Below are 20,371 nucleotides of genomic sequence, written 5' to 3'. Positions count from 1 at the left end.
TCCCCCGTCAAAGTCTGGACCGCCGCCGAGGGCCCTTATCGTACATCTGTTTTATTTTAGGGACCACAATGCTATTCTGCAGCACATCCAAGTGCATGGCTCGCTGCAATTTGAAGAGAAACCTATATCACTATTCCTAGATTATACTCAGAAGGTACAAAACCAACAAAAAACTATCCTAGCTGTAAAGAGACTTAATAGACCTTAACCTGAAATAAAGCTTGATGTTCCGGGCAAAACCTCGGATCCTACCTTGGGGGAGGGTGTTGTTCTTTTTCAACCTAGAGGAGGCAAATGACTGGTTGGCTATCCGGGCAACCTCACTGGGGTGCTCCGGGTAAGGGAGCAACGCTACCAAACACGCAGAGACACTAAGTCCATCTACGGAATCAGAGTGGGCAAACAAATAGTCTGGATGACAAGCGGCAGATGGGAAGAATAGTAGTATGCCCGGCAGGCACCCTCCTAGACACCAACATTGTGCCTGACAAAAGGGAATCTTTTCAGAGAAGGAGGAGTGATCCTGGCACTGTCAGCGACAGCCCGGATGTTGGACTATCCTAAATTGTCTACTTCACAGTGAGTACTGAAACTGCCCATGAGGCGTAAGACTACCTGTGTGATTATGAGGCCCCCTAACTAGGCTGTGGATTTGGCCCAGGGACACCTGGATGGAGGACTTCCAGGGGATGTGGATAGGTACTTGCAGTGCTCCAAGTTAATGGGTGGGCCGGCCAATTGAGAAGCACAGTGATTATTTTCCCTGAGCAGTATACTATGCCGGTGGGGAAATTTAAGAGAAGTGTGAGGACACAGAGGAGCTCGAGTGCATAGGCCTTGCACCTCCCTCTAGGCCCCAGTCTCTAGTGAATCAAAAAGTAAATGGACAAGACTGCCCAAGGAGTGTGGGGAGTTGGAAGGGTATTTAGTTATTAACGGTTTGCTGTTCTGGGGAATTGTACACTGCTCTTGTACTGTACTGAAAAAACCCCAGAAAGCGATGGCCTCCGTGCTGAGTTTAACCACCGCTAGAAGCCTAGCAGGAAGCCCTACAAAAGGAGGGATTACCCAACACCATGTGTGAAGCCTTGACCCTTATGGTGCAGAAACCGGGCAAGGACCCAACGGCAGCTTTCTCATATAGACCACTCTCACTGTTAAATGTGGGCGTTCTTCTTTCTTTGATTCATGGGACTTGAGCGGTGGCTGCTGGTTTCCGACCTGCCTGTTGCTGGACAGGGCAAATTGGAAATTCTGGCCAAGGGGTGAGGGCAGTTGGGAGGGTATTACTCTATCAACTGTTTGCTGTTCTGGGAAATTGTACACTGCTCTTGTACTGTTTGGTTTTGGTTTGCACCTCCTGTTGGGCCTAGAAGTTAGGTTGGAGGTAGAGTTGTCCTTCTGGGTCAGGCCCTGGACTGAACTGGTGGGTGACCGGTTTAAACTTATGACATGGAACATCAGAGTACTGGTCCAGTTAGATAACTATTGGAAATAATATGCCTATATGAAAGGCTATAATGTGTCCATAGCATTCCTGCAAGAAATTCATGTTTGGGGGAATGCGTCCCTACTCTCTGAAAAAGTTGGAGGACAATTGTACGCCATCTCCTATTCTGGGTACGCCTGGGGTACACTGATATGGGTGACCCCTGGGCTCCTTCCAACAGAAGGGGCATGTGCTTGACCCGGACGGGAGGTAGGCGACCCTGTTCGGTACCCTAGGCAGTAGAGGGACGAGTCTGGTGAATGTATATGTGCCTAATAAGTATTTCCCAAGACTTTTATGTCCGGGTGGCATCTGCCGCCTCGTCCTACTTAGCGGTAGACATTATACGCCAGGGTGGAGTTTGCTGCCTCGTCCTACATAGTGGTGAACATTATTCTGGAAGGGACTGTAATTGTGTCCTAAACAGGGTAATTGATAGCCAGCCACCCAGACTACACACCAAGCAGATAATGACAGGTGGGCTACATAACATGCTCCGGGGCCTTAGCCTGGTCGATATCTGTCGGGAAAGACCCGAAAGAGAAGGTATATTCTTGTTACATGCCCGCGGCTTAGACATACAGCAGATTAGACTACTGCTTTATGTCGGCCAATATCGGGTGGAAGTGCATCGGTGGGTCAAGCACGGTCTCACTATTTTGCCCAAAATTGGGGTGGCACGGGTAGCAGGGCAAAGGACTGGGAAGCCATGAGGTGGTCCTTAATACTGCTTATGGCTTTAGGCACCATCTACATCGTGACCAAACACAAGGAAAACCCGAGAACCATAGAAATGGTACTACCCACAAACCCTGGTAGACACCAGGAATGGCAACAGTGCTGAAAGGAACTCTTGGATGACTAGCGCAACCTGGAGAAATAAACAGCACACCAACAGACTACACATGGAGGGAGACCAGACCGGGGCAATGTCTGCCTGAGTGGCATGACAGGATGAGCAATGGGTCCGTATAGTGGCGATGAAAGATAGCAGGGGAGTCTTGGTTAGCACACAATTAGCCGTTAATGGGGTGTTCTGGTGCCATCTGAGGCCTTCCAAAAGGAAAGCTTACCAGACACTATATGTTAAGCCCTGATCGTAATGGTGCAGAAACCAGGCAAGGACCCATTGGTGGCTTCCTCGTATAGACCCCTCTCGCTCTTAAATGTGGAGAAGGGAAGGATAGTCTTGAATGGGTGTCTGCTACATAGGGGCACTAGGCAGGTGTGTCCCCTATAGCCTCTACTGTTCGTGCTGACTGTGGATCCGTGGCGGAAAGGCTTGGCCCCTGGGGCAATCGCAGTAGTGGAGACCACATGTGGTAGCCTTATATGCCGAGATGCCCTGATCTATTTGAGGTGGTCTGAGTACTCTGTACCCATACTACTGAACGCGATGCAGGAGTTTGGGGAAATAGCGGGACTAAATGTCAACCGGGCAGGAAAAATCTAAACTGTTCCCATTGGGGGAACTAGCTGGGATACTAGCCGAGACACTCCCAGAGGTGGAACTCCTCTGGGAGTTTGAAGGCATGTGGTACTTGGGGTTCTGAGTTGGTCACACTAAACACACGTTCTTGGATCTTAATATTGGCAGGGTGGTAGAGAGTTGTGGGCCTTTGTCCAGTTCTGGAGTGATCTGCCTCTATCCCTGATGGGTACGGTTGCCCTAGTAAGAAGGGACCTGCTCCCTTGGTGCCTGTATGCACCGCAGTGCACCGCAGTACACCCTTTATGAGATTCCTCGAAGTGATTTCAGGGACATAGGTAGACTCATCATCAACCTGTTATGGCAAACAGACGGAAACGCTATGGTCTGACCACGCTCAAGAGGACCTAGGAAAGGGGGCCTTATAAGTCCCCAACATCGAATTAAACTATATGGCAGTACACTTACAGCTCACTAGTTGCTGGCTGGACCCCTACGACAACTGGGAGAAGGTGCTCTTGTATGGCTTTCGTGGTGGGTTGTCGCTGCCTGTTTTGCTGATGGGGGTGTGTAGTCACGCAGCTAGGAGACACAACCACCAAGAGGCTTTAAGGGCACAAAACAAATGATTTTTAATACAGATAATCCTCTGGTTACAATAGGATTCCACTATAAAGGAGGGCAACACAAAAAAAAAGGAAACAAAGATATATGTATGGAATCAATTGGTAATAGTTCATACACTCTTTCTTGGTTTGGCGTTGATCTCTCTCCTCCCGGAATCCTTTTCAGTTCTGTAGCCACAGTATGGAGGTCCTCGAAAAGAATGACACAAGTATACACTAGTTACTGGGGTTGTTCTCTGGCGGGTTCCTTCACACACCAAAGTGCTCAGGGGGGCTACAGGGAGTGAAGCGGGATTCTTGGGACACAGGGGTGAAGTGCTCTGGGAGTTTCAGGGTGTGAAGGGGGTTTCTTGTGGTACAGAGGTGACATGCTCAGTGCCCTTGCATTCAAAATGGCTCTGGGCGTCGCAAGGTTCTCCCTCCCACCACTGTTGAAAGAAATATAAGAATAGGACTTGCCTGAAGCCACGACACTCCAGGATCGTGGCGCCGGTCGTCTTCGCCTCCTCTGCCTTACCCGGGCCTTTCAGCAATGGTCCTTCTCCTCTTTGGTGTCACTCTTCGGTACCGGACCTCTTCGATGCTTCTCTCTCTGCGATTTCTCCGTTCCAGCTTTCCGCATCCTCTCTCTCTCTCCCGCTCCGCGCTCACTGGGTCGAGGTCGGGTGAACTCGTGACGTAAGCGCCGACCGCTAGACTGCTCACTTCGCTTCTGCCTGTACAGGACGGCGTAGCTAGGGTCACGTGTGTCCGCGACACCGGATCACACTGCTCCTCTTCCATGCATGGACGGTCGGGCCATGTCGAAATAGGATATTGAGACAGGAAGTCCACATTTCCTTGTAGTTTTCCTGGTACATGATACGTCCGAAACGAGAAAGGTTGTACAGCCAAAAACCATCAAAGTATTTTGGGGTTCGTGTCTTTGTGAGTAGCAAGCCAAGTAAGGGGTGCGTGATCTGTAAGAAGAATAAAAAAACGTCCCAGCAGATAATACTAAAAGGCTTTCATTGCCCACTTTATTGCTAAACATTCTTTCTCCATGGTGGCATAGTGTGTTTCTCTTGGGAACAGTTTCCGGCTGATAAATAGTATGAGTCTCAAGTCTCCCTGGTGGTCTGGTTGTGAGAGAACAGCACCCAGACCTCTACCAGAGGCATCTGTTTGGAGAACGAACACTTTGGAAAAATCAGGACACATTAATACAGGTGTTGTTGGTAAGGCATTCCTTTAAATTGATGGAAGCTGTTTTCTTGGGTTGTTGTCCAAGGAATGCCCTTAATAGGGTGTTGTTGTGACAAGAGGTCTGTAAGGGGCTGGCTATGTCTGAAAAATGTGGGATAAAACGACGGAAAGAAATATTGTAAGAAAGTGACTTGCTAGAAGCCACGACCCACCAGGATCGTGGCGCCGGTCGTCTTCGCCTCCTCTGCCTCACCCGGGCCTTTCAGCGATGGTCCTTCTCCTCCTCTTTGGTGTCGCTCTTCGGGACCGGACCGCTTCGATGCTTCCCTCTCCGTGTTTTCTCCTCTCCAGCTTTCCGCGTCCTCTCTCTCTCCCCCGCTCCACGCTCACTGGGTCGAGGTCGGGTGACCTCGTGACGTAAGTGCCGACCGCTAGACTGCTCACTTTGCTTCCGCCTGTACAGGACGGCGTAGCTGGGGTCACGCGTGTCTGCGACGCCGGATCACAGGGTGCCCCCGGGCACAACCTATATTGTACACCAGATGTCTAGACTGTGGGAGATGATAGTCACTAGAGTGATACGCCGGGCTCCGCACATGCCAGATATGCCACTGTGGTGTCTGCACCTGTTTCTTAACATAGCTGAGACCATGTCGGTACAGAAATGGCAGGATGGGGACTGCGACATACTGAGTGATCTGTATCCTGAAGGCAAGTTTTTCACAAGGGAAAACGCAATTGTGACCTTCGTGCTTGGGATGGGGCAATATTTACAATATGCGAAGATTTCTACAACAGCATGTAGACTGTGGCCATGCTTTCCAGAGGTGCCACCACACTCCCACACCCTGACGGCACTACTGGCCATGGCAGGGGAGCGTAGACTGATCTCTAACATGTATTGGGCGTTGCAGGACCATCTGTCGGTAGCAACACTTCACATACATGCAAAATGGGAGGTGCTTGAGGAGCCCATGACCGCTAAAGATTGAGAGAGAGTACACAAGGGGGTGAAGACAGTCAGCTCCAATGTTGGATTTAAATTGATAGAGTATAATTAGGCCCATCAGCCATATGTTGCCAAAAACACTGCATACTATATACAATGCCCGACCTGATAGCTGTGCCCGGTGCAGAAGACCTGTGGGAGATTTCCTACACATGTTGTGTCATTGCCCATTCCTGAAGCCCTTCTGGCAAGAAGTGCTGGAAAACCTTAGTAGAGCCACTGGTTGGGCGTTGCAGTCCTCCTCCCCTCTCCTAAAAATAGGAAACTTAGTGGGAAATTTATACTGCGCCGCCTGTTAGCAAAACGCCGCATATCTACAAAATGGATGGGGGCGGATGCCGCGAGGTATGGGTATTGGCTTAGAGACATGTCTGAATGGACAGTGGGGGAGGAGATCCGCATGAAACATGTGAGACTGAACGAAAAGCTTGACGATGCTCTGAAGGCATGCTGACTTACTTGAGGGAACCCCTTGTGGCCGAGTCCACATAGGAAGGCAGGTGAAGATGTAATAACAGCTTACTGGAGCCGGAGCAGGGAGGAGCTCACATGTATGACTGGAGAACAGGCTGTGGATTGTCGCTGCACCCCCGGCACAGATTGTTGTGTGCTGTCTACCTAGGGAAACCGATACACTCACAGGACACCAATGCAACATAATAAAGCGGGTTGGAGCGGGAACTAGACAGAACAAGGGTCCGCTCTGAAGAATAACCTTTTTTCCTCCATTTACTTAAGGTTCTAACTGAAGGTGCTCAAGAGCAAGGGGAGGGGGGTTGTTGGGGAACGGTTATTGTTTACATTGTTGGATACAACACAATGGCGAGCTCTGCAGCTCTACTGATCAATGCTTCTGTATTTTGTGTCCCACAAAAACTTAACAGTATCAAAATGTTATAAAAAAAAATCATAACCTACTTCTGATGAAGGCTCCCTCTTTACGGCTTCTTGGCCTGCCCTTCTTGGCGGAGCATAGAGAGATGGACCTCAGTCAATCGTACGTGGGTAGCATTGGTGGCGGGGTAATCACAAAGGGGAGGGAGAAACCTTTTTGGATGACATGGGGAACCTAGCAATCTTATTTTACTGACCGCCAGTGGCTGTATGCACACACAGCATCACTGCCAAGTGTATTTCAGTCAATTGGTCTTGTTTAAAGTGCCATGTTTTCAGTTTCTTCCTGAACAAAGAGGTTGCAACAATAGCTTGTATTTCAAGTGAAAGCTTGTTCCATGCTATGGCCAGAAGAAAGAAAGAAAAGGGTCTTCCCCCAGCCCTTGTGGACTAGTTACTATTGTGTAACAATATATCTGTAAGAGACATTAGTTAGTGATAGATTCCTTACCTTAGAATGTCTCCAGGCATCAGACTGGATCAGGAAAGTTTTTCGTCAGCAGTACCTGCGCATCAGAAGGTGGTGTTGTGCGGGTCCGCGTCCGTTACCGAGATGACGTCACAGAGACTACTTAGGCGCCACCCATGCACTCTGACGTCAGTTCTGTAGACGACTTTATGCGCCAGGATCTTACAGATATATCGTTACACAAGTAGTAACTTGTGCATCTGAAAGAGACACGTTAGTGATCGATTCCTTACCTTAGAATAGATACCCCAGCAATACCAACCCGGTGGAGGGTCTGCAAACAAGATTACACAAGCAAGTTACAGAGAACAGAACAGCCAAATAAGCTGTCTCTCCGGACTTGACTGTCAAGGGAATAATGCTTGGTTAACGTGTGCAGTAAGGCCCACGTAGCTGCCTGACAAATGTCCTGCAAGGGATGCCGCGTCCCAAGGCAGTAGTGGCTGCCGTTGCCCTGGTAGAATGGGAACGCAGTCCCACAGGAGGCTCCTTCCTAGCAGAGTAACATGCTTTGGATGCACTGAACGACCCACCGGGAGATGGTTCGTTTGTGCATGGCCCAACCTTTTTTGGCACCCATGTAGCCAACAAAGAGCTGGTCATCCACCCGTAACTGTTGTGTGCGCTTCAGATAGAACGAGAGCACATTTTGGGTCCAGACGGTGGAAAGAAGGTGGGCAAAGTGATGGTCTGCCCGATGTGGAAAGGCGTGACAACCTTTGGCATGAAAGAAGGACGAGTCCTTAAAACCACCTTGTCCGGATGAACAGAAAGAAAAGGAGGGTTAGAAGAAAGAGCCTGGAGCTCACTCACTCTTCTGGCAGAGGTGATAGCTACCAGGAAAGCCGTCTGTAGAGTGAGAAGACGTAAGGGACAGTTATGAAGGGGCTCAAAGGGAGCACACATCAGATAGATCAAGACAAGATTTAAGTCCCATTGAGGCATTATGAAAGGCACAGGAGGAAATGGGAGTGTAATGCCTTTGAGGAAGCTAGTAACAACCGGGGACTTAAAAAGAGAAGGCTGATCTGGAAGCTGTAGAAAGGCGGAGATGGCCGAAAGATAACCTTTGATAGTGCCCAGAGCAGAGCCCTTCTGGGCCAAAGGGAGGAGAAGAAGGATCTCGTGAAGAGGGGCAGAAAGGGGATCCACAGCCTTTGCTGTGCACCATGCCACAAATTTGTTCCACCTGCAGGCGTATACCGTCATAGTGGAGGGACGCCTGGCTGCCAGAATGACATCACAGACTTCGGGAGAAAGATCGAAAGCTGTCAACTGTCGCCGCTCAATCTACACTCATGGAGGTGGAGGCTGGACAGGTTTGGGTGGAGGACCGTCCCCTGCTGCTGCGACAGAAGATCCTCCCGAAGAGGCAGTCGGATCGGGGGATTGATCGCCATGCTGAGTAGCTCGGGATACCAGTATCTTCGTGCCCAATACGGAGCCACAAGGATGACTTGGGCCCGGTCGTGCCGAATCTTCTAAAGCACTCTGGGCAGAAGTGGTATAGGCGGAAAGACGTATAACAGACCGCAGCTCCACTCGCAACGAAAAGCGTCGCCGAGCGAGTGTCGGCTTGGAAATTCCAATGCGCAGAACTGATGACATTGCACGTTCTCCAGTGGCGAATAGATCTAACCAAGGCTCTTTCCACAGCAGAAAGAGACCCAGCGCCACTTCAGAGTTCAGACACCATTCGTTATCCATCATGTACCAGCGGCTGAGTTCGTCCGCCCTGACTTTCAGAGAACCTGCCAGGTGTTGAACCACCAAGGTATTGCCTTGATGTTCCAGCCATGTCCAGAGGCGCAGAGCCTCCTGACATAGGGTCCACCCACGACCCCACCCTGTTTGTTGCAGTACCACATGGCAGTGGTGTTGTCCGTGAACACCTGCACTATACTTCCCTGGACAGAGGGAAGGAATGCTTTCAGTGCAGGTCGGATCGCTCGAAGCTCCAAAAGGTTGATATGGAGCCGGGACTCTGCCTGAGACCAGAGGCCTCTGATGATGGAGAACCCCAGCAAATGGCGGAGGTCAGCCGTAGTCTGGAGGTGGGAGACGACTGCCTGGGGCGAACCCGCATTCAACAACCAGTCGTCGAGATAGGGGAAGACTAAAACCTCTGATCTGCGCAGAGAAGCTGCGACCACCGCCATCACTTTCGTGAACAAAAAAGGGGCACTGGTAAGGCCGAAGGGGAGCACAGCAAAAAAGTGCTCTTGGCCTTCCGTGAACCGAAGGTAACGCCGGTGGGGTGGCAGGACGGGAATATGAAAATATGCGTCTTGCAAGTCCAAAGCTACCATCCAGTCTCCAGGGTCGAGGGCAGCCAAGACCTGAGCCAGAGTCAACATCTTGAACTTTTCCTTCCGGAGGAAGCGGTTGACGTTCCTGAGGACCAAGATGGGGTGCAGGTTCCCTTTCTCCCTCTTGGGGAACAGAAAGTAGTGGGAATAACAACCACGTCCTACTTCTAGCACAGGAACGCGCTCGATGCCCCCCTTGGCCAAGAGGGCCGTGACTTCCTGCTGGAGAAGCGCAAAATGGTTCCCCCGACATGCGGTGGAACTGAGGTGGTATGGCTGGAGGGGCAGTTTCGAAGGGGAGGGAGTAGCCCCTTCGGCTGATATGCAGCACCCACCTGTCCTATGTAACGGAGCACCAGTGGGGGAGGTCATGGCGAATCCTGCAGCCCACCGGCGTGGGGTGTGCCCCAAAGCTCGGACTAGGAAGGCTTTGAGGCGGATGCTGCGAGAGCGGAGGTGGACTGACCCACACGCTGGCCCCTTCCTGCCGCGGCGGGAACCACATCCACGCGGAGGTTGGTTCTGCGCAGGCTTCTGGCTGAACGAACGTGTCAGGGGGCCCCTTCCGTGGCCACGAAAGGAACAAAAAGCAGACGTGGCTGGGCGCGTTGAGGAGAGACCAAAGGACTTGGCCGTAGCCCGGGAGTCCTGAAAACGCTCTAGCGCACTATCTGCCTTATCGCCAAACAGGCGAGTACCAACAAGGAGCATATCCATAAGAGAACTTTAAACATCCCCTGAAAACCCAGTGGACCGTAAACAGGCTTGGCGACAGAGGGCCACTGTCATGGAAATTGCCTTACCCAGTGAGCCCGCGGTGTCCAGTCCACACCTGATGGCGAACTTTGCTGCATCTTTCCCCTCAGCAACAGCTTGGGAAAGCACTTTCTGAACCTCCTCCGGACACTGAGGCTGCATCAGCGCAACCATGTCCGCACAGATTGAGAGTAGTGGCCCAATAGGCATATGATGTTCACCGACAGCAGCCCTAAGCTGGCAGATGAAAACAGTTTCTTGCCGAACTGTACCAGCTTCTTGGATTCTTTATCCGTTGGAGCGGTAGGGAATGCACTTTGGGAAATGGAGGCCTGGATGACCATGCTCTCTGGGATTGGGTGGGTAGACAGAAGAGCAGGGTCACCCGGAGCCGGGTGATGATGCCTGGCTACGTTCTTATCCACGATAACACCCGAGGCTGGTCTAGACCAGGTGCCCATCAATATGCCAGTTGACGCCTCATTGAACGGTAGCAGAGGCTCCATAGAGATTGCCGCCCGCTAAAGAACTTAACGTGAGGAGATTAGTTTTGAGGGCCACCGTAGGCAGGTCAAGGGCCTCAGCTGCTCTACCGAGCACCAAAGTGTATGTGGCGCCTTCCTCCACAGCCACAGCAGGAGGAAAGAAAACCAAGGTCAGAGGTCAAGGCCACCAGCATCCTCTAACTCTTCTGTCCACTCTAGTTCCGAACCGCACTGTCGTGCAAGAGGGTCCGCAGACCCCTCCCAGTCGTCCCCTTCCTCCAATGCCTGTGGAACAGGCTGCGGCGGCAGGGGAGGGACTGGGGAATATAGATGTTCGAACAGCGCCGGTCCGACCCTGTGTCCCAGTTAGGGTCCCAGCCAGGAGCAAAATTGTCTGGGAAACGGGGCAAGGGCAGTGGTGGAACAAACGGAACCCACTGCGGTGCCGGGAGAAGAGCCGCGGGCGGCACCGGGACTGGAACCGCCGGCGGAGGACCCTGCGGCCCCGGAGGCAAGGAAGGGCCCTCAGCTGGGACGGCAGGGCCCAAAGGCACGCCAGTGGCAGCCTGAGGCCTGAAAAGGCAGTCCATTGCAGCAAGAAAATCTTGCACTTGGGCAGTAGTCGCCGATGTACCCGGATAAGGTGGGTAGGCCGCGGGACTCACAGGCTCCAAAGGAGCCACGGGGGTGGGACCCCGGGCCCCCTCGTCCGCGTTCGGAGACCGACCGGGTGGGAAGGGGACTTGGAGAGCAGAAACGCTTCTTTGACTTTTTCTTATGACGTCTCTTAGCTGAATCAGAGTGTGAAGACTTTGACCTAGAGGAGTGATGGTGATTGCTCCGCAAGTGGTCCCTCAATCGACCCCTGAACCTTGAACGGCGCGGAGAGGACTGCTGGGCCTCCAGTAGCTTGCGGGACCGCTCCCGCAAGGTCTTGGGAGCCATGGCCAGACAGTAGGAACATGACCGGGAGTCATGGTGGCGCCCCAGACAGTAGAGATCGACGCCATGGAGGTTGGCCACCGACATTGGATGGCGACAGAATTTAAACCCAGGCATCCCTACGTGGCACCAGGAGTCAAAGACTCAAAAATGGAAGACAAAAAGTCTCGAAAGGTTAGTCAAAAAGTGACTAGGGTACGTGCTCTAACCGGATCTGTGCTTGCTGGCGTGGAAAAAGAAAGAACTGACGTCCGCGCACATGGGTGGCACCTAAGTTGTCTCTGTGACGTCATCTCGGGTCTATGACACCAGCGTCAGATGTGGAGCTGCACAATGACACCTTTTGACGTGCAGGGGTACTGCTGACGATAAACTTTCCGGATCCAGTCTGACGCCTGGGGATAGTCTAAGGGAAGGAATCTATCACAAACGTGTCTCTTTCAGATACGCCAAATCCTAGGTATTTTGGCTACGAAGGTGTTGGCTGATCTAAGGTTCCTTAAAGGGGCTAAAGCTAACACTGAGATAGCCTGCACCTGTATGGTGGAGAGCTCTGTGGACCAACACAAGTGTTATGAATAAAATTCTCTTTGAGGCTTGGAAGCAGCAGCTGACAGGGGAGTGGCAGACTGACCTGACCTCAGGCCACCCTATCCTATGCTATCTGTGGGACCCATGCTCTCGGCTACAAAAAGGCTGAAAATCCTGTTGGCTGTGGTGGTTTGGACGGTAGGGCACAGTGGAGACTCCTTCTATGGCCACTAAAAGGGGAGGGGGGTGAGGCAGACTGGGTTGGCCAGGGGACATAGACAAGGCCCATGAGCTTGCCATAGCTCTGCTTTCCTTGAGGCGTCCAGTGCTGAATACGCCTTCCCTTCAAAGAGGCGAAAGCCATCGAAGGGAATGTCCACGAGAGAAGACTGGACATCCTCTGAAAAAACAGTTCTCAGCCCGTGGCGGCGCCAAAAGGCTACCAACAAGGAAATCGCTCTGTCCACCGAGTCAGTTGTGTCGGTCCCACACCTTATGGTGAACTTTGCTGCATATCGCCCATCAGCAATACCCTGGGTGAATATGGCTCTTGCCTTCTCCGAGACCATAAGCAGCACATAAGCAAACTAGGCCTATATCATATGGGAATAATAGCCAAAAGGCAGGCGGTGTTCACAGGCTGCAGTGCTAGGCTGCTGGAGAGACCATTCTCTTACTAAAGGTATACAGTAGGAGGAGGGACCAGGCCAGTGGCGGGTGAGGTGTCCAACTCAATTGCATTCGCCAGTTCCTCATACCAGTTGTCCTGTCCTTCAGGGAACTGGTAACCATAAGTGTCCGTAGACCACTACCATTTGTCTTCCTCTCCAAGCCTATCAAGTAAATAAGGCCCTGCCTCCACTCCTGGAAGCATAGGCCCAGTCGGTGCTGGAGTTGGTAGACGTTGCTCCGGCTCACAGCCTGAGTCAGGAATAAAAATGTAGGTGGCGCCGCCTAGGGGTGTTTGTGGCACTGGAGCAGGGGTCGAGGAAGGTAACAGTCTCGCATCTGCGCCGTTTCAGATTCAGCAAGGGATTCAGGGGGCCAGACTAGCGCTGAGGGTGAATGCAGTAGTTTGCTTTCTTGCACTAGAGAAAAAGACAAATACAAGTGGCTTTCAAGAATTAAGCAGGAGCGTGACAGAACATTCTGGTTTACAAAAAAAAGCTTACACAGCCAAACTCTAATACAAAAAAGTGGCCTAGCAGACAGTCCAACCACTTGACTGTGGGTTAGAGACACTTAGTGGATGTGTGAAATAGCTATGTTGAATATGCAAATGGTGAATTTTATTAGTTTAAAAAAATCTTATTTGAGTTTTATAAATGTGCTATTTGCTTATATTGCATAGTCTGGATAACACTTGCTTACAGGCATTTAGGGCCTAATCTAGAATCTGGCAGATGGATTATTCGTGGGTCCCTTCCTCACTGGATTCAAGCTAGCCTGGCTGATGAGGGGTGATACCTTGAAACTGGTCCCAGGATGCATGTTTCCAGTCCAGGGAGGACCTGGCTTGGCAGTTTGGGCTGGCCTGTTCCCATGACTGATTTGTTTGTGGCTGGGTACAAACTGGGGTGACGTGGCAATGAAAGTTAAGTTATGATGGATGAAACCCAGGTCTGTGACTGGGGTTGAGTGTTTGAAACACCCCATCCATCATTTTATTTTGTGGTGATGTGATGGATTATTCTGCCACAAATGTGGTAGATATCCTTCCCGCCGTATTACAAGTGCATTATATCCTATGCACTTGTAATACACGGACGGACACTCGCAAGTCACTTCTGTGGGGCAGTTCTGTAGAGTAAGTCTATAGTCCTTCATAGTGAAAATCAAAATGAACCAGAACAGGTGCAGAAATATAGACACAATGGAAAATGTATAACAAGTTTTATTTTGCAGGGCACAAAGATTATGCTGTAAATCATTGGCATTATAAATCATTCACAAATATGACGCTTTATACCACACTTCTGCCATGCAATTGGTAAATATTAATTTGCAGTTATTTATTCCTACAAAACACACAGTCAAATGCTCTTGTTCAGAATCATTAAAATTTTTGTAACCAGAGCTTTTGTGTTCTCACAAGAAAGTTAAAAGATTTCCGTTACATTGCTTCACCGGTCTTCTCCAATTTCAAAAGCATGAAATTTCACTATGCTCAAAACATTTTTTTTCAACTTAACAAACCTCAAAACCTTTACCATTAAAAAAAAAAAAATCTTATATTGAAGTATACAAATGTTGAAACAGCTGTGTCATATTTTTCATTGTGCAGCTCAAATTTATTTTCTAGATACACAGGGTTAGGAAGCAGCAGTATGTCCTCTGTGAATTTTATCAAAGGGAAAACTTCAGATAAACTTCAATGGTGGCAGTCCTTCATGACTAAGTTAATTTGGGAAAATAAGCTTTATAAAAAAATCCTTGAGGACTGGGGAGGATGCATAAGTAATGTACTTTAAAGAACTGTATTTCAAGATATGCAGGAAATAATTACGCATTACTCTCCCAGGACTTTTCGGATACTAAAGAACATTATGACCAGGAGATGGAGGGCCGGGAACACATTCAAAGTGCGAGTTCCTGGCGGTTTTGGTCCAGGGGAAACAGTCACTTGGTAAGCACACTGAAGTCATTGAGACTTGTATAAACAAATGAAGCCCTCAAAAGGACATACTATGAAATTGAGATTCTCAAAGCAAGACCATGTCAGGAGCAGACAAATATTTCCTGAGACCATGCTCAAAAGGTTTCTCTTACAAGGTAATTTTCCATTTGGTCTTCTTTGAGGTCCCACTTCATAGATGGATAGCTGATGTTCCTCAACTCTCAATTTTCGTTCACAAGAGCTCTTGAAATGGAGTTCACTAATCCCAACAATATATGATATTATGCAAGTGGGAGAGGAGTTGCACTATCCTCAGACTTTTGAGTAAGCAATATTTTGTCAAATACGAAACCAACCAACACAAATAACAAAAGCATTGGCATAGCAAACGAGTCTGGTCTTGCTTACAGATCGTTTAGCTTTCCTAATGCTGGTTTCCTTTGCTGTAGTTGATTTGTTTACTGTTAAAAGGAAGCACCTGGCCAGCCATCTTGGCCAGGAAAACTAATGAAAAGTATAACATGAAGCGTTCCAGGTGGCCACTGATGCATATGCATAGTGTGAAGATGCGTGGTGATCATATTGGAATTATTTACTTTCAGGCTAAAACCATTCAAGCACGGCCACTCAAGTGTGTGATGTGTAAGCAACCAAGGGAAGCAATTTTAGAATGGCTTTAGGATACTTTTTTAAATAAAGGATGGGAAACTGCAAAGATGGTTTCCCACGGAAATGCTTGGGTGGGATGAGACACATTTGTAGCATCAACAAGCAGCCTATTAGCAGTGTTGAGGAGCTGCTGGGGCCTCACAAATACAAAAAAAAGATACAAAATGTAAACTAGTGTAAAACGAAGAAGTCGTTTATAAAAAAAAAAAAAAGAAAGACGAGACTGGCCTGTGAGCACTGACACTGAAGAGGACTATTTAAAATACCACTCTGAGTGAAGAAAGTCAATGGCTAAAAAAAGGGCTATCTCACTGCCCTATGCTGTAAACTGAGGTGGGCAAAAGCAAAATGTGAATGACAATTTAACGGACCAATGGATGAAGACCACTTACCAAATGCTTGTATATAATATATATGATTGAAGAAAAAAAAGTAGCTTAGCAAGACAGGTTCAGCGGTCTCAAAGGCTAAACCTAAAAGGATACTAGGACAACAAGCATGAGAAAAATCACCATTGTTATGCATTACGTGCTCGCCTGTAGCTCCCTCACCTGAATGGAAAAACAAATTAACACAAAGGACCAGATATACAATGGACTATTTTCACAAAAATAAACAGTAGCACTGCAAAATGACAATCCGCTCTTTTAAAACAAAATAATACTCATGCATCTCATTATAAATCTAATAAGAATATATGCACAAAAACATAAAAGTTTGTGCTACTGCATTGGTGTAAACATCAAAAGGGACGGAAGATAGGGTTATTATATTATGAAAAGTAGGATATTCCCTTTGTAACCTATAACATATAAATACACTTAATGACTGCAGTGGATTTAACATAGGAACATTCTGATAGATGGGGTGAATATCTGGAGAAGTTACCAGCTACTGGATAGTTAACATTCAGGTTGGGTTAGAAGCATCACACTGATATGGCTGGAAATCTCTACACAGAATAAGGTGCCTGTTCAGGTGTGCCCTGCAAAATAAAATGTTACAATAGAGAAGCAAACTTCTTCCCTGTCCCTCCATATAAACATATATACAGTCTTTGAGAACTAAAACTTGGCGGAAGCCTGGATTTCCATCACAGCCTTTGTATTGCACAGGTGAATAAAATGTGAACTTATTACCAAAACAAAATGTAGGTGTTTGGAAGACCAGGCTCTTTCCGGTGGATGAGGTGCTTCTACGTGCGTATTTTACATAAAAGAAGAGTCTACCTCACATCTAAAGTTATACCGGACATAAATGAAATTTGTACAAATCAGTCTATTTACAAAAATGTGCAGCGAGGTGAAGCCCTCTCTCTATACGCGCCATATAAATTAAAAACTGCCCCATTACAATTATACTACATGGTGGCTGCTCTGACATACATAGCCATGAAGCAAACACTGAAAGCAGCAAACACTGAAAGAGGCAACTGACAATGTGGAAATGGATCCGATTAGAAGCGCCGGTCATTTCTTTCAGTTGCTTAACGATATAATCCACAGAACAAAAATAAAAATCTTTCTCCTTTTGGTCTCAAAAGCTAGCAAATTCAAACAATTATCGAATTCAATCTTAGAAACTATTAGAATCTGCATGTGCAAAAAAAAAAATGCAAGAATTAATTCACATAACAAAAAGTTACAAAAACAATGTAAACAAAGTATGGTTGCATTATATATATATATATACATATTTGTGTCTGCATATTATACACAAATGGGCAATACTTCTATATTTTACAGAACATATTTCCATATATTCCACATAAGCAATTAAATGTGACTGCAAAATAAAATAGAGATGCAATTAAGCTTATCTACTTTAAATGGGGTCTTCTTCCATCACGTGTCAACTGCGTACTTTACTGTGTCTGACAAAATATTTAAGTCATCTTTTTACCCACAGAGCAGACTCAGTTTTTATGTTTCTGTTTCACAGAATATTACCTGATATTACATTAAAATGAAACCTTTAACTTAGGAGACCACACATTTGCTGATATTCCCCTAAACACGTTTCTGACTACATATGCAGCTCAGAAGTCAATTAGAAAAAACGTGATATACTTGCCTCATTCTACTAAAGAAAAGTATTAGTATTTTGCAACTTAGGGTTCTACATATTGACAACTCATGGCATCCAAATACAGTGGGGAAGGTGGGAACCGGGACGAAAGTGTGCTGAGCAAGGCTAGCTAAGAGATGTTGCCTTATTTAATCCTCGTCTTGAGTGCTCTGGCTACACAGAAGAGAATGTGAACACGATTTTTTACGTTATTTATGGGATTTGGTTGCCCTTGCAAATATGACAGTTCAAGCTGTATCTTTGTGTCAGAAACTACACTTAGGTTTCTGGTTGTTCAGTATAGAGAGTTTAAGTCAGGAGAAACAGGGCAGGAGGAGACCGGGACGACAAAAAAAATACATGAAAGTATATGACCTCTACTCTGATGGGGTTTAGAATAAGAGCCATCCAGTGATAGGTGGCAGTAACGCTTTAAAAAATTCGAGAGTCTAGACAGGAGGAGAGCGCTAGGAATGAGAAGATGACTGTGGTGTCATGAGTATAGGTAGCTGAAGCCAAATGAAGAGTTGATGTGGCCAAGGGAGGGGATGTAGACACTGAAAAGATTGGGACGAAGGACAGAGCCCTGGTGATGGCTAAAAGTAAGGGTGTAGGTCTCTTCACCAGCAAAATCATTTATCTTCTTACATCCTCACCGTTGTCACACAGACATCGCAAAAGTGCAATGAAGCAATTTTACATGGAAGCAAAGGTAAAGTGCTTCTCCAGAAATGCTTCTCAATTACAAGACGGAAATTTCATCTGTTTTCACAGAACCCTGTTGCAATTAACTTTTTGATTTGGATTAGTGAAATCAAATAGTCTGCTAATATCCAATCCAAGGCTCTGGTTGAATCCTTCCAATAAAAATGTTGGTGTGGTTTTCTGTTTAAAAAAATAAAATAAAAACACACTGCCCCTCTCCTAGAATTTAAAATTGCACTACGGTGAGAAACTGATGGAAAGGACAAAAAAGTTAACTAACAGCCTGCATTCAAGAGGGATAAGAGATGATCTTATGGATGAATTGTGCATGGTGAAGAACCAAACTGAAGTTACAAGGACTATAGTGGATGATAATTGAAGGCTCAAAATTCTGAAATGTGGAGTCGACCAAACTGTTTGGGTTAGAATACGGGAAAAATGTAATCTATTACTATCACTAAGGTATTTCTAAATGTCAACAAATAGTTAAAAATATTTCTGTGCATACAAAAACTTTTTCATCATTCATTATTCCCACCAGCGATAAACTGTGGCATGACTTTACACGCATTCTGTTTCTGAGTTCTGCTCAAGGGCTCTTTCATCAACTAACTACTGTTATGTGGACTGACCATTAGGTTGTCTCAGTATCAAAACGCAGATGTATCTATAAGCTATTTTTAATGACTAATCCCTTCACTGATATGCCAGCATTATTCGCACTATGCCTCACACTTCTATATATGCCAACAGACCCAATCAGGCAGGAAACTCCCGATTTTTAAAGCACAGAATGGCTTTATTTTAGGTGTGTCCCACCTGCAACCGCCAGCTTTTCAATGTAAGTCAATGGGTAAATCAATTCCCCCGATTTGAATCTCTCTCTTACCACATTCAAAATGTTGGTTAGTACGCATGTTTCTACTCCACCTATTGAAATCAGTTGAAAACATAAACACTCTTTTAAAGTACATTTAACAATTTCTCTTTTTTTAAAAAAAAATAAAAGATGACATTTAAACTGCAAAATATTCTCAAATGACATACGACATTGAAAGTTTGTTAAAAACAATAAAAGTGATCAGGGAGCTTGGGTAAAAGTCCATCTCTTTGATTAGTTTTTAAAATATTGTATTGAGGTTTCCTGAAGTCTCTTTAATTGCATCCTGTGAAATAGCAGAAGGTTCTGTCCATATGTTTGCTACATGTTCCAGAGCCAGTAAAGGGTGAAAGAAATATGACCTTGAACAATGGATGTTCGCATGAATGAATACTTAAGGACATATCCTTTCTTGTCTGAGAGAAAGTTATACTCCAGAGATAGCAGCACATGCGCATCCGTTACTTCCCTGCTGATCACGGTGTGGTTGTGGCATGGTACTTGACAAAAGCTACGGCAGCCAACTCCTTGCAGAACTCTTCGAGCACAATCACGCCCTCCAACAAGGTCATGTGGTCGACACTAGAAAAGAGAAAAAGACAAATAAAGTCATCCAAAGTGCATGAAGTCTCCCAGAACAGACCACTTTCATTATTCACTCTTAGCCTAGCAAAACGGACCCTTGTTTGGAACTTCTCGTGCACCTAGTGCCCTTGGCGAAGATGTGGAGTATACCTATTTGCAGAAGGGTGTATAGATTCATCAGCCATCACAGAGTTATTCGCCTTGGAAGAATCTTTGCTTCAGTCACTGCTACAAACTGACAGAGACAGAACTGGTCGAAGGTAGCTATGTGATTTATATCTATATGCAATCATTTATTTGTGAGCTCTTTTTGAGCCATTAGTTGTCTGACGAAAGTTCATGCTATAACAAACCACACAACATACACATACATACAGAAAGGGGCTTTTAGACAGTCCATTTGAAGTATTTGCCGGTCATTGTAACCCCACATTCCAACAACCTTTCTTCACATTTAGTAAAGCTATTTTGAATGCATCCTTGTTGACAAGGAATGAGCTCAAAACGCTGCTCTACTTATCCTGCACACCCCACGTTAAAAAACACAAATGGAAGAGACCGGACTCAAGTGCTTAACGACAGGCTGATGGCTGGAAAATGGGTGGATTTCAGTAGATAAGTTAAATTCAAAAGGTACAGCGAGGTAACGCACAAGACACAATTTAGAGCACTATGCAACCAGTGATCTGCAACCAGATATCAATATCAGAAAACCAGCCTAATG

The 20,371-nt window shown here is 47.0% G+C and overlaps 1 protein-coding gene across 1 annotated transcript in view; it reads right to left on the bottom strand.

The window, feature by feature from the left end:
• Window positions 1–14,002: 14,002 nt before the first annotated feature.
• FHIP2A (FHF complex subunit HOOK interacting protein 2A) overlaps window positions 14,003–20,371 on the bottom strand; it is a 340,036-nt gene continuing 333,667 nt past the window's right edge. The window contains exon 17 of the mRNA XM_086922896.1: window positions 14,003–19,644. Within this exon, the coding sequence (XP_086779022.1) occupies window positions 19,539–19,644 (106 nt within the window). The 3' untranslated portion in view covers window positions 14,003–19,538. The remainder of the gene's footprint in view (window positions 19,645–20,371) is intronic.

Source organism: Lissotriton vulgaris, chromosome 5 (genome assembly GCF_964263255.1).
Source record: "Lissotriton vulgaris chromosome 5, aLisVul1.2, whole genome shotgun sequence".
In the NCBI taxonomy this organism is placed as follows: Eukaryota; Metazoa; Chordata; class Amphibia; order Caudata; family Salamandridae; genus Lissotriton; species Lissotriton vulgaris.
This window is presented reverse-complemented; position numbering and strand designations above follow the sequence as displayed.